The sequence below is a fragment of the Pan paniscus genome, chromosome 6 (assembly GCF_029289425.2).
Source record: "Pan paniscus chromosome 6, NHGRI_mPanPan1-v2.0_pri, whole genome shotgun sequence".
NCBI classification, from domain to species: domain Eukaryota; kingdom Metazoa; phylum Chordata; class Mammalia; order Primates; family Hominidae; genus Pan; species Pan paniscus.
In genome coordinates, this window is record NC_073255.2 from 11,558,194 (window position 1) to 11,572,969 (window position 14,776).

Genomic DNA, 14,776 nt, shown 5'->3' on the forward strand with positions numbered 1-14,776 from the left:
CATGTTTTGGAGTGTTCATGTGATAGCATGTAATTGGCAAGAGGTGGTGTGTAGGTTAAACACTGCAGTGCTGCATTGGCAAAACAGGTATTGCCCAAATTCTGGAGCCCAGCTCCAACTCTATGAGTTTGTTGCCACTTAAGACAAATCTTCTCAGATGGGAAAAGAACTTTCTGTGGAGGAGCGATGCCATCACCTAGGGCTAGAAAAATAAACAAGAAAGAGTCAGAAACCAAGCTTTGCACACTGAAGCTAAATAAATAGTAACACCTGGTCAAACCTCAATCTTTACAAGATCCGAAATCTCATGACCAGCCTACCTGAAATACAGGGGGAAGAGGGACATTTTAAAAGACAGAAACCAGAACATGAGAAATTTTCAATGATCTGGTTTCTCCAGTAAACAAACTGCAAGGACAGAAAGGGGAGAGGGTTACAGATTTAAAGAAACTTGAGAGAAATATCTACCAAATGCAAAGTGTAGACTTCATTTGGATGTTGCTCTGAACAACTGCTTAAAAAAATATATATATAGGGCCGGGCACAGTGGCTCACGCCTATAATCCCAGCACTTTGGGAGGCTGAGGCAGGCGGATTATGAGGTCAGGAGATCGAGACCATCCTGGCTAACACGGTGAAACCCCGTCTCTACTAAAATTACAAAAAATTATCCGGGCGTGGTGACAGGCACCTGTAGACCTGTAGTCCTAGCTACTAGGGAGGCTAAGACAGGAGAATGGCGTGAACCCGGGAGGCAGAGCTTGCAGTGAGCTGAGATAGTGCCACTGCACTCCAGCCTGGGAGACAGAGCGAGAGACTCCGTCTCAAAAATAAATAAATATATATATATACACACACACACACACACACATATACACACACACATATTTTATGTATATATATACATAAAACAACAACCAGAGAAATATGAACACTGAATGACTTTTTCATGTAAATACATTTTTGATTTTTAGAAAAAACTCTTTAGATGTATACACTAAAATACAAGTGAAAGATGAAGTATTGGATTTGAGATAATGTCGTGGGGAGATAAGGAGGTGCTGGTATCACTGCCGTAAGTTGATAAATGTCAAAGTTGGTTGACGGCTACATGAGAGTTCATTATAATTACTCTTTTATATCCACTTTGAACATTAAAAAAATAAATAATACAATCAATAGAAAAAATGAGATACATTTGATTCCTTGTAACATCTGCCATGGATGCTAATTCATTGCCACCATCACTGCCGTCCTTACCATCTCATGTAGGGAGCCCTTACTAGGCCAAATGGCTGCAATTCTAATGGCTGATGCTGATGTCATTCCCATTTTACCACTAAGGAAGCAGGTTTTGAACTCAGGCTATCAGGTACCACTGTACACACTTGTGAGGAGACTACCTATGACCTAAAAATTTTGAAGATTATCAACAGATTACTAATAACTAAGTATGATAATGGAACTCAAGATGAAGCTCAAGAAACAACTTATTTAGGAAAGCTGAAAATCATCAATGGCAAGACTAATTTTTCAAAGGCTTTGGCAGTCCCCCAGTGCTCTAACAGAAGGCTGAGATTGGGCCGGGCACAGTGGCTCATGCCTGTAATCCCAGCACTTTGGGAGGCCGAGGCGGGCGGATCACAAGGTCAGGAGATCGAGACTATTCAGGCTAACACAGTGAAACCCTGTCTCTACTAAAAATACAAAAAATTAGCCAGGTGTGGTGGCGGGCACCTGTAGTCCCAGCTACTCAGGAGGCTGAGGCAGGAGAATGGTGTGAACCCGGGAGGCGGAGGTTGCAGTGAGCCAAGATTGCAACACTGCTCTCCAGCCTGGGCGACAGAGAGAGACTTCGTCTCAAAACAAAACAAAACAAAACAAAACAAAAACAAAAACAAAAGGCTGAGATGCCATGTAGAATCATTCTCCATCTGAAGAGACTTATTAGTGGTTATTTAGGCAGGCGTAGGCAGGCGTAGGCAGGCGTAGGCAGGCTACAGCTTGGTGGGGAAAGGAGAGCAAAATTAGGACAAAAGAAAGGATTCTGTGGAGAATGAGATGAGAGCCCCAGAAAAGGGGAGAGTGGGGAGATGTGAGTTCAGTCCTAAGAAGAGACAGAAGCCCCAGCAACATGACAGGAGGTTGAAGGCCGTGGAGAAAGAGGTCCTGTGGGAAAGTCCTGCTGGAGAGAAGCCAAAGGACTTTCCACCTCCATGTGCAACATTCGATTAGGTTGTGTTTCATGATATAAACTTCCCCCTACCCAAAACACCTTCAGCAAGCCAAACTGCAACACCCACCCCCACATCACAATATGAAACTTACTGTTGTCCGGGTGCAGTGGCCTACACCTGTAATCCCAGCACTCTGGGAGGCTGAGGCGGGTGGATTATAAGTTTGAAACCAGCCTGGCCAGCATGGTGAAACCCCATCTCTACTAAAAATACAAAAATGTAGCTGGGCATGGTGGCGCGCACCTGTAGTCCCAGCTACTCGGGAGGCTGAGGCAGGAGAATTGCTTGAACCCAGCAGGCAGAGATTGCAGTGAGCCGAGATCGCACCACTGCATTCCAGAATGGGCGACAGAGCGAGACTCTGTCTCAAAAAAAAAAAAAAAAAAAAAAGAAACTTACTAAAGGACTCAAAAACAACATGGCAATCATACTCGAAGCCAGGGGGTGTCCAATCTTTTGGCTTCCCTGAGCCACACTGGAAGACAAATTGTCTTGGGCCACACGTAAAATACACTAACACTAACGACAGCTAATGAGCTTAAAAAAAAATCTCAAAAAAACTCAATGTTTTAAGAAAGTTTACGGATTTGTGTTGGGCTGCATTCAAAGCTGTCTGGGCTGCATGCTCTAAGCCAAACAACAATCTAACTAGGAAATTCTATTGTATTTCAAATCTTCATGTCCTCAAATGCAAAAGTCTTGAAGTACCAACTTAAAGTGTTACTGTCTCATTTATCTGGATGAGTTTTAACAAATGTAACCACATTTGTATCATTATAACGAATGTAACATTTGTGTTACATGCTCTCTTTTTTTTTTCTTTTTTCTTTTTGAGACAGAGTCTCACTCTGTTGCCCAGGCTGAAATGCAATGGTGCGATCTTGGGTTCACTGCAACCTCTGCCTCCCAGGTTCATGCGATTCTCCTGCCTCAGCCTCCCAAGTAGCTGGGATTATAGGCACACACCACCATGCCGAGCTAATTTTTGTATTTTTAGTGGAGATGGGGTTTCACCATATTAGCCAGACTGGTCTCAAACTCCTGACCTCAGGTGATCCACCTGCCTTGGCCTCCCAAAGTGCTGGGATAACAGGTGGAGCCACCGTGCCTAGCCTATCTGCTCTCTTTCAAAGAGCTTTATTACTAGAAATGATTTTTAACTGCCAGGAAAAAAACAAAAACAAAAACAAAAAAAACTGGGTAAAGCTCATTTGTCAAAAGACAACCATTTTACAAAACACCTTTAAATTTGTAAAAGTCATCTACTTAGGGAACTAGAACAACTACTGGTTAACAAGTTATTATAATGCTTGCCCATCTCAATTCTCACCAAGATAAAGTTTATTCTTAAAAAAAACTGGAATAAAAGGGCCTGGCATGGTGGCTCATGCCTGTAATCCCAGCACTTCAGGACGCTGAGGTGGGTGGATCATGAGGTCAGAAGATCGAGACCATCCTGGCTAACATGGTGAACCCCCGTCTCTACTAAAAATACAAAAAAAAAAAAAAAAAAAAAATTAGCCGGGCTTGGTGGCAGGCGCCTGTAGTCCCAGCTACTCTGGAGGCTGAGGCAGGAAAATGTCCTGAACCCGGGAGGCAGAGCTTGCAGTGAGTCAAGATCGCGCCACTGCACTCCATCCTGGGCGATAGAGCGAGACTCCGTCTCAAAAAAAAAAAAAAAAATTGGAATAAAAGAAACTAATAATATTCTAGCAACTAAAAACAATCTACCCTGTTGTCAGTCAATCACAAACAAGTAACAGGAAAACAAAGCCCATCAAGTAATGCAACTCTGCTGGCCACTCAGGTGGCCTCATGCCTTGCAAAATAAGCCCCTCTCTGAAACCACCAAGCCCCAGCAGCATTTACACAGGAGTTTCTGGCGGTAATTCTCTCTTTTGAAAAACAGTACCTTGATCCTTTTGTGGTGATGGTTTTGATTTATCAGGTACAGATGAACTCGAATAAACTACAGCACCAGGTACTGGTCCTAAAGAAAGTGTGTGATTTGACACATCATTCAATGAAGACACAGCACCCCAGCTGGCAGAACCTGCATCCATGTCTCCAGGTGAGACTGCCTCGGAGCTGCCAGGCTGATTCTGATAGGCTGATGGGTCTGAAGATTCAGAAGCTTTGTCAACTATGGTCATTGTTCAACTCTGCAAAAGATGAAAAGTATGTATTTGTTTCATGAGGTGAGAAAAGCAATCTCCTTACCCTACCGTTAGATCTTGGAAGATGATTCCAGCCATTTTAAAGTGACTTTCAAACACATCACCCAAATATAAAAACAATAGTACTTTCTAACATTTCTGTAATAATCTCCTTGGGACATTTAGCATCATGATAATCTGAATGTCAACAATCTTTATTTTAAAATCTTCAGTGAAGTATTTGATTAAAAGAACTTCTCATTTCATTTCATGCCCCCTAAAAGTCTGGCATTTCAGTTTATAATTGGACATTTCAATTCTCAGTTGTTTATTTACTAAGTACCTATATTTTCCTTCTATACTGCTTAAAACTAGAAAAATTATACACAGTAATACATTTGACTAAATCTTCAATTTGAGTATAATTCCTCAGAGAAAAGCATCAACTACACAGAGAAAATCTAGACTTAATTTTGTGCTTAAAGTGCAAATGGCACCAAGTGAAATATATTATATTTTTTAAAATTATAATTATAGAGATCTCACCTTTAAAACCATTTTTCTGAAGAGGCTCATTTATATGGAATGTATGACTTTTTAAATAAAACCCGTAAGCCATTACTGACATCAAACTCAAACACAAATATCTGTTATGAAAGGACTTGATTATAATTTTCTTTCTGAGTTCTATTTTAAAATATTAGGGCTACCACTAATTGAGCATTTTCTATGTACTGGGCATTGCATCAACTGCTGGACATACATTAACTTAATTTTCATAAGGAACGTATGAGAGATCAGACAGAATCCCCAGGGCCTATAAAATGAAGCAACCAGTCAGCAACTGGGACTGAGAGCCAGGTCCAGCGTTCCCAGCCAGGCTTCCTTCTGGTTATGCCACCTTGTCAACAGAATGCTTTTAGGGATATTTCTAAAATCGCCCAACAGTAGCCACATCTAGACATGCCACTCCTGTGTAGAAAACCTTTCAGGAGGCCGGGCGCGGTGGCTCATGCCTATAATTGCAGCACCTTGGGAGGCCAAGGTGGACAGATCGCTTGAGGTCAGGAGTTTGAGACCAGCCTGGCCAACATGGTGAGACCTTGTCTCTACGAAAAACAAAAATTACCCAGGCATGGTGGTGCACACCTGTAATCCCAGCATTTTGGGAGGCCGAGGCAGGTGAATCACCTGAGGTCAGGCGTTTGAGACCAGTCTGGCCAACATAGTGAAACCTCATCTCTACTAAAAATACAAAAATTAGCCGGGCATGGTGGCACGTGCCTGTAATCTCAACTACTTGGGAGGCTGAGTCAGGAAAATCGCTTGAACCTGGGAGACAGAAGTTGCAGAGAGCCAAAACCGTGCCACTGATATCCAGCCTTGGTGACAGAGCAAGATTAAGTCTCAAAAAAAAAAAAAAAGGCCGGGCGGGGCGCAGTGGCTCACACCCCTGTAATCCCAGCACTTTGGGAGGCCAAGGTGGGTGGATCACTTGAGTCCAGGAGTTCGAGACCAGCCTGGCCAACATGGGGAAACCCCATCTCTACTAAAAATACAAAAATTAACCAGGCATGGTGGCGCACGTCTGTATTCCCAGCTACTTGGGAGGCTGAGGCAAGGAAAATTGCTTGAACCTGGAAGGCAGAGATTGCAGTGAGCCGAGATCATGCCACTGCACTCCAAACTGACATAGAGAGACTCTGCCTCAAGAAAAGAAAGAAAGAAAAGGAAAGGAAGAAAGAACACCTTTCAGGAGTGGCCCAACTGCCCACAGCACAACATCTTAATGTCTGGACTTCGCATTGTCTGACCTAATAACCTCGCCAAACACCCTCTCCGTCACGTTCCCACCATGCTGAAGTCTTGTTTTTTTTTCTTTTGTCCCTGCTGTCTCTGGGCTCTGCACATGCTGTTCTTTTCTCCGACTCTTTTCCATCCTTCCACCTCCAGCCAGTTCACACTTCCACTTCTCAGTTTAGAATTTACTTCCTCTGGGACACTTTCCTTGACATCACCATTCCCTCAAGACTGGGTTAGAAACCCCTCCTCAAGGCCCCCACAGCACCCTGTGCTGATTTCTACGGTAGCGTGCTGGCATCTACTCCACAGCTGTTTTACTTGCTGTTCTCTACCATGTTCTTATTCACATCCTCTGACCTGGTGTAGAGAAAGCTTTCCATACATGTGCAGAACAACTTAATGAACAAAGTCCGGGAACAGAAAACAACTAGCGTTTGCTTTTAGCACCAGCTTGTGCTGAATGATTAACATACAGTATATCATTTGATCCTTAAAAAACTCTGGAGTAGAAATGGCCTTAAAATTTTTTTTTTTTTTAAATATTGAGGCTGGGCGCAGTGGCTCACGCCTGTAATCCTAGCACTTTGGGAGGCCAAGGCGGGTGGATCACGAGGTCAGGAGATTGAGACCATCCTGACCAACATGGTGAAACCCTGTCTCTACTGAAAATACAAAAATTAGCTGGGCATGGTGGTGCGTGTCTGTAATCCCAGCTACTCGGGAGGCTGAGGTAGGAGAATCGCTTGAACCCGGGAGGCGGAGGTTGCAGTGAGCTGAGATCGCGCCACTGCACTCCAGCCTGGCGACAGAGCGAGACTCTGTCTTTAAAAGAAAAGGATACTGTAAAAGTACAAAAAAGTACTACCCATGCTATGAAGTAGGGATAATAAAATACCCATGTACTTTCCAAACTGGCTGCTCACAATAACTTTCTGGGGTTTTTCTTTTTTGTAGAGACAGGGTCTCACTACGTTGCCCAGGCTGGTCTTGAACTCCTGGCCTCAAACGATCCTCCTGCCTCTGCCTCCCAAAATGCTGGAATTACAAGCATGAGCCACAGAACCTGGCCAAATTTGTTTTTTAAAAGCATCAATTTTGTTACTTGTAATTTTTTTGTTTGTTTGTTTTGTTATGTTTTAAGACAAAGTCTAGCTCTGTCACCCAGGCTGGAATGCAATGGCGCTGTCACAGCTCACTGCAATCTTCTCCACCTCCTGGCTTCAAGTGATTCTCTTGCCTCAGCCTCCAGGGTAGCTGGGACTACAGGTGCGTGCCACCACACCCGGCTAATTTTTGTATTTTTAGTGGAGCCGGGTTTCACTATGTTGGCCAGGCTGGTGTAATTTTTAACTAGGGTAAGATTATCACCCAAAAAAATACAATCTTAAAGTTTCTGAACTCAAGTAGAAATAGAAAAGATGTTTGTCAATTTCAATGAACTAAGAAAAAAACTGAACTGAAATTTTAAATCAATCAAAGGTAGCTGACCCTCAATCAGGAAGAAAGCTTGAGCCTTATCCTCCAAATACAGTTTACATTTTTCCTCATCTAATAGTTAAAAGAAATTATGAAACAGTGTGGGGACAGAAGAAAAAAATGCAGGAAAAAAAGAAAGAAGAGGCCGGGCGCAGGTGCTCACACCTGTAATCCCAGCACTTTGCGAAGCCGAGGCGGGCAGATCACCTGAAATCAGGAGTTCAAGACCAGCCTGACCAACATGGAGAAATCCCGTCTCTACTAAAAATACAAAATTAGCCAGGCGTGGTGGCGCATGCCTGTAATCCCAGCTACTCGGGAGGCTGAGGCAGGAGAATCCCTTGAACCCAGGAGGCAGAGGTTGTGGTGAGCCGAGATCGCGCCATTGCCCTCCATCCTGGGCAGTAAGAGTGAAACTCCGTCTCAAAAAAAAAAAAAAAGAAAGAAAAGGAAGAAGAAAGCCCAAATAGAGTTGTAAGAAATATAAGAAAAGGTTAATCCAGCCTTATTTACAGTAACACTAAACAGCAACAAAAACCTTAATTTTCAGGGGATAAACATACCTTCAGAACAATCACTAACAAATGACCAAATAAAACCATTTTATTTGCTCCAATTACCTTTTAAAAGGGACAAAAGCCTCTTAAGTGAAAAAAAATTTAACGAAAGCACAATTCAAGTCATCATTAACCATACTGCATTGTAACTGTGGAAAAACCAACCAAAACTATCCATTTGCCTTCATTTGTATATTCAGCCAATGAAGTCTTGACCTAAAACCATCAGGCATCAAACTAAACTCCATCTGCTAAACACATAACCTTTCTTGAAGCTAAACAATGTTATGTAGGACTTAAGATTCATATACTTGCATGTTCCTCACTTTCAGTAAAGCTTCTAAATATTACTGTTACAAATATCAGAACTTGTAAGCAACAGCTTCTGATGATATATAAAAGTTACAAGAGCATTAAAAACACAACCTACAGGTGGGGCATGGTGGACCAAGCCTGTAATCCCAACACTTTGGGAGGCCAAGGCAGGAGAATGGCTTGAGCCCAGGAGTTGCAGACCAGCCTGGGCAACAGTGAGACCCTGTCTCTTTAAGAAAAAAAAAAAAAAATTAGCTGGGTGTGGTGGCATGTGCCTGTAGTCCTACCTACTTAGGAGGCTGAGGTGGGAGGACTGCTGGAGCTCAGGAGATTGAGGCTACAGTGAGCTACAACTGCGCCACTGCACTCCAGCCTAGGCAGCAGAGGGAGATCTTGCCTCAAAACAACAACATGAACATGAATCGAGGTTGGATCTGTGTGGAGGAATGAGACTTCACAAGTGTTTCCTTTGCTTTAAATACTAGTCTTACCCAAAGCTTTAAAATTCCCAGTCTCTTATATGGTATGTCTCCCTTGTTATGAAATGCTAGAATGCATTATTCTTTCTTCATTTGTGGAGTTTCACTATTTAGACACTGTGGCACTCTGCATACATTGAGGTAGTAATATCAACACGTTTAAAGAGAAACTGTTACGCTCTGCTTCTTCGTAAACAATGTAATCCACGTTCTCATAGCATTTCCGTTATAAGAGAAAACACACACGCTTTAAAAAGACAAAACCTTCGTCTTAATTATACTTAAGTAAACCAAACGACTGGCCTTAAACTTTATAAACCAAATACTTACTGTAGACTTGATTCAAAGATACAGAAGAGAAAGTGAAACTGACCCTAATTTAAAACAAATAAGTGAAACTGATCATTCATATCCCCTAGGCAATTTGAATGAGTGACATAGTAAAAAGAATTAGGTTTAAAAGGTACAACTCTTCGAAACGTTTTGAGAGGCCACCAAAACGAGAACCTAGGATTCTGTGGTTACCTTGAAAAGGAGGCGTTAACTAGTTTCTCAAACAGTTTTGCTGTCAGGGTATTGACTTTACATAACCAACATGTTTTCCCATAAACAAGTGACCCCACGGCCTCCTAAGAGTCATTAACAAAAGTCATCTCCACTGCATGCATGTTAGAGGGGTTAAAGTCCTAGATGGGAAAACTTGTTCCGTCCAATTTTCATTTCCAACATCTGCAACGGATCCCCCGTTCCAGGTAAGCTGGCTCTTCCTGCCCCGAAAATAAAAAACGCTAGGGAGGCACACATGCTTTTGGGGACGCGCCACCCGGCTTCTCCTCTCCCTTCGGGGTGGCCGCTCCGCCCGGCGTGGGCACCTCGGACTCTCCACGGAGCAGCCAGGTGGCCAGGCCTGGGGAGGGGGCACCCAAGGTGGGAAAAGTTTGCCTCTGTTAGGGATGCAGTGGGGGCGGGGAGGCCGGCCCGGGGCTCTGAGGGGGCTCCGGGGCGGGAGGTGGCAGCCACGCTGGGGGCGGCGGGCGGGCCGGGGACGCCGGACTCCGCGGTCAGCGGCCAGCACACGCCCACCCCGGCCGCCCCGAGGCTCCCGCCTGCCTGCCCGGCCCCCAGGCCGAAGGGGCGGGCTGGGGCCGGGTGGGGGTGGGAGCGCAGTGTCCATGGCAACCAGGGGGGCCCGGCCTCCCCGCGCAGCCCGGCTACCCCGGTGCCCGCCCGCCGCGGCCGCCGCCCCCTCCCCAGCGGCCTGGCCCGGGCGGGCAGTGGCGCCGCAGCCCCCAGAGCGGCGGGGTCCTGGGCGGCCCGCGGCTGTATAGGGGGAGGCGGGCGAGGGGCCGCACCAGCCCCCGGCGGGCCGCGCCGGCTGAGGGGCGGCCGAGCCAGCGGCGGCCCAGGCGAGCGGGCCGCTGCGCGGGCCCCATGCCGGCCTGCGGCGGGCGGGAAGGAGGCGGGAGCTTACCTGACCCGGCTCGGCGCTCGCTCCATCCCCCTCGGCCGCCGCCGCCGCCGCCGCCGCCGCCGCCGCACACAGCCCAGCCGCCCGGCGGGGGACAATGACGTGCCTCCATCCGGGCACCGCCGCCGCCGCCTCCGGGTCAGCGCCGCGCCCGCCGCGCCCCTCCGGGCCGCCAGGGGGCGCGCCAGGGCCGCGCCCGAACGCGCCGCCGCCCAGGGGCCGTCGCACAAGAAGCGCGGCGCGCAGCTAACAAGCACGGCGAGTGTGGGAGGGGTCGTCGCCCAAGAGCCGTGGGCGAAGGCAGACGTCGCGCGTCACCAGAGCGCCGGTCGGGCCGGCAGAGGGAGCGCGCTGATTGGCTGGGTTGGTCGCGCGTCTGCGCGCCGGCAAAAGGGCTCCTTCCGCCCTGTGCTTCCCTGGGCAGAGCCAGACGGCGCGCGGCGGACGTAGGACTTTGGGCTTTCGCCTCGTCCTGCGCTTGACCCCAGATGCGTTTCCAGAAGCGGGGCACCTGGGGACGCAAGAGTCTGGGATCCTCGTCCCCCGAAAACGGACTTGGCTCCGAGAAATCCTCCGCTTCGTGGGCTTCGCCCTCTGCAACTACCTTGCGCCTCCCTTGGCCTAGCGGACGCAGCCTTTATTTTTTGTTTCTTAGAAACAAGGTCTGGGCCCGGCGCGGTGGCTCACGCCTTAATCCCAGCATTCTGGGAGGCCGAGGCGGGCGGATCACGAGGTCAGGAGTTCGAGACTAGCCTGGCCAGCATGGTGAAACCCTGTCTCTACTAAAGATACAAAAAATTAGCCGGGCGTGGTGGCGCGCGCCTGTAGTCCCAGCTACTCAGGAAGCTGAGGCAGGAGAATTGCTTGAACCCGGGAGGCGGGGGTTGCAGTGAGCCGAGATCGCGCCTCTGCACTGCAGCCCTCCAGCCTGGGCGACAGAGCGAGAGTCTGTCTCAAAAAAGAAAAGAAAAGAAACAGGGTCTGTAGCCCAGGCTGGAGTGCAATTTCACGACCTAGCTCACTGCAGCTGCGACCTCCCGGGCTCAAGCGATGTTCCTGTCTTAGCCTCCCTAGCAGCTGGGGCTACGGACGCGCGCCACCACGCCCACTTAATTTTAGGGTTTTTGTTTGTTTTTGGTGTGGAGTTTTGTTTTGTAGGGACGGAGGTCTTAACTGTTGCCCGGGCAGGTCTAAGATTCCTGGGCTCAAGCAGCCCTCCCTCCGTGGCCTCCCAAAGTGTTGGGATTACAGGCGTGAGCCGCTGCACCCGACTAATTTTTTAAGTTTTTTTTTTTTTTTTTTTTTTTTTTTTTTTGTAGAGACGGGGGTCTCGCTATGTTGCCCAGGCTGGTTTCCAACTTCTGAGATAAAGCGATTGTCCCACCTCAGCCTCCCAAAGCGCTGGGATTACACACTCCGGAGCCACCGCCCAAGACCTGATGCAGCCTTCAAGTCCACCTGACCCCACCGGTGCGCCACTGTCCATCAGACTCACACACTGAGTTACAGAAAGGGATTTTCTTTTTCTTTTTCTTTTTTTTTTTTGAGACGGAGTTTGCTCTTATGGCCCAGGCTGGAGTGCAATGGTGTGATCTCGGCTCACTGCAACCTGTGCCTCCTGCCTCAGCCTCCCAAGTACCTGGGATTACAGATGCCCGCCACCACGCCCGGCTAATTTTTTGTATTTAGTAGAGACATAGTTTCACCATGTTGGTCAGGCTGGTCTCGAACTCCTGACCTCAGGTGTGGAATTTTAAACCTGGCTCCGAAGGGGATAGACCCCTGTTCACCCCGTCCAGATTTTATCTCAAGTCCTAGCATTGTACAGGCTTAGGAGACAACTGGACCAGTTCTTGCTCCAGAGTGCCAGATCCACACTTCCAATCATTTATTGGCTGTCTCCACCTCGAGGCCTAACAGAGCTAGTTCATCTCTGCATCTCCCCTCCACCATGAGCCTGCTTCTCCCTGCACTGATTAAGGACCTGGTATTCTCCTGTGCTCACCAGACCTTTCCTCTCTCACTGCCTCTTTCCCTCCCGGGGTGATCTAACCCTTTACACCAACTCATGTTTACCTGGCCTCCCCAGGGGCTGCTGTCCTGACCCTCCCTGAGTCAGCCTTTCTTCGCTCAACAATTCCATCTCAACAGTCTCTTCTCTGTTGCTGCACTCCCCACCCTACAGTGACAGTGGCCTGGGTGGTCTTCCAAAAACCGTCATATCACTTGACTCCCCCACTCTGAGCATTCTGTGGCTCACGGCAAAGTCGAAATTCCTTAGCTAGGTATCAGAAACTCCAAGTTCCCTTTCCTCTTTTATGTGTTTCAACCATAACACACTCCTCAATTCCAGTACCCAGCCCTACCCCACTACTACATCTGCTCGTAGAAAGCCCACCATGCTGCCTCTTCTGCGCAGCCCACAGTGTGTCCCCACAGGCACAGCCCACCACGCCTGGCTAATCTTTATTTTTTTAGAGACGGGCTCGCTATGTTGCCCAGGTTGGTTGTGAACCCCTGGCCTCAAGGGATCCTCTGCTTGGACCTCCCAAAGTGCTGGGATTACAGGCATGAGCCACCACACCAACCCAGCCTCATTTTCCATTTCACGCTGTTGACAAACTGGTCCCTCCAGGCTGCCCCTCAAATCTTAGGAGAAGCTGGGCGTGGTGGCTCACGCCTGTAATCCCAGCACTTTGGGAAGCCGAGGCGGGCAGATCACAAGATTAGGAGTTCGAGACCAGCCTGGCCAATATGCTGAAACTCTGTCTCTACTAAAAATACAAAAATCAGTTGGCTGTGGTGGTGGCACCTGTAATCCCAGCTACTGGGAGGCTGAGGCAGGAGAATCGCTTGAACCAGGGAGGCAGAGGTTGCAGTGAGCCGAGATCGTGACACTGCACTCTAGCCTAGGCAACAGAGTGAGATTCCGTCTGTCTCAAAAAAAAAAAAAAAAAAAAAAAAAAAAAAAATCTTAGGAGACTACCTGAGCAACTTAAATAGAAAAGGAATTTTTTTTGAAGTAAGGTGGAATGTCACCCTGTCTCCTAGAACAATCTCGGCTCACTGCAACCTCCACCTCCCAGGTTCAAGCAATTCTTTTGCCTCAGGGACTACAAGCACACACCACTGTACCCGGGTAATTTTTTTTTTTTTTTTTGTAGTTTTAGTAGACATGGGGTTTCACCATGTTGGTCAGGCTGGACTCGAACTCCTGGCCTCAAGTGATCTGCCCACCTCAGCCTCCCAAAGTGCTGGGATTGCAGGCGTGAGCCACTGCGCCCAGTCAGAAAAGGAGTTCTTTTTAAATCATCTCTTGGCGTTGTCTACCCAGAACAGGCTCTAAGGTTGGAGGGGATGGGGGGTTACACCTCCCCCTCTACCTTGCCCCATGCCATCAAAGCAAACATAGAGACCCTTTTCCTCTAAGGAGCTAGCACCACTTACTCTAGCAAACTGGCAACATTAATGGAGAAGTCACAAAGCATATGAAGACATCCCTGCCTACAAACAGCTGGGGCCTTGGCTGAGATGATAAACTGGCCCCAAAACCTTGTTCTCCTCCAGATCAGAGTGTAATCCAGAGTGAATGCTGCCTGGAGAAGTCACTTTTCCTCTGTTCTTATAAGCTGTGTGACCTACAGAAATTACTTAACCTGTTTCCTTTATTGAAATGGTTTTAATGCAAGACGCAAACTGATTCCAAGTGCCCCACCCCCAAGTCCGAAGGCTCACAGGATCATGGAACAATAGGTGTCAGGAAGGGGTGAATTTTATTTTCTGAGGACCTCCAGACTTAGGGAGCCTGCAGTGGGCACTGTTAATGCCCCACCCAGGTCCTCCTTACTGGCGGATGCTTCCATCCCTTCTCTGCTGCTGTGGTGTTCGCTGCTTATAACTCACAGCTGCCTCTTCTCCTGAGGCTGTTCTTAGCTGAAGGGGAGACTCATCTCCCACTGAGACAATATTGTTGCTCCACTCCTTTCACTGCCCTTTCCTTTCATTACCTTCCTCCCTAGAGCGCTCCCCTCAAGGCCAAATTGTACCTAAATCTTGTGCGCCTAAATTCTGTCTCAAGCCTCACTTCTAGATATCCTGGTTTAAGACAGTGGGTACCGGCCAGGCTCAGTGGCAAACACCTATAGTCCCAGCCCTTTGGGAGGCCAAGGCAAGCAGATCACTTGAGGTCAGGAGTTCAAGACCAGCGTGACCAACATGGTGAAACCCCGCCTCTTCTAAAAATACAAAAAATTAGCTGAGTGTGGTAGTGCGCGCCTATAATCCC

The 14,776-nt window shown here is 47.7% G+C and overlaps 1 protein-coding gene across 2 annotated transcripts in view; it reads right to left on the minus strand.

The window, feature by feature from the left end:
- Window positions 1-10,632, minus strand: part of USP42 (ubiquitin specific peptidase 42) — a 56,662-nt gene extending 46,030 nt beyond the window's left edge. Inside the window, exons 1-3 of one of the 2 annotated variants that reach the window (XM_034963666.2) lie at window positions 10,495-10,626; window positions 4,150-4,399; window positions 2-202 (exon numbers count right to left, since the gene is read on the minus strand). In XM_034963666.2, coding sequence (XP_034819557.1) covers window positions 2-202; window positions 4,150-4,390 — 442 coding nt within the window. In that variant the 5' untranslated portion in view covers window positions 4,391-4,399; window positions 10,495-10,626. Of the gene's footprint in view, window position 1; window positions 203-4,149; window positions 4,400-10,494 lie in introns of both variants that reach the window. The other variant, XM_034963665.3, reaches the window with a different exon arrangement.
- Between the last annotated feature and the right edge of the window lie 4,144 nt (window positions 10,633-14,776).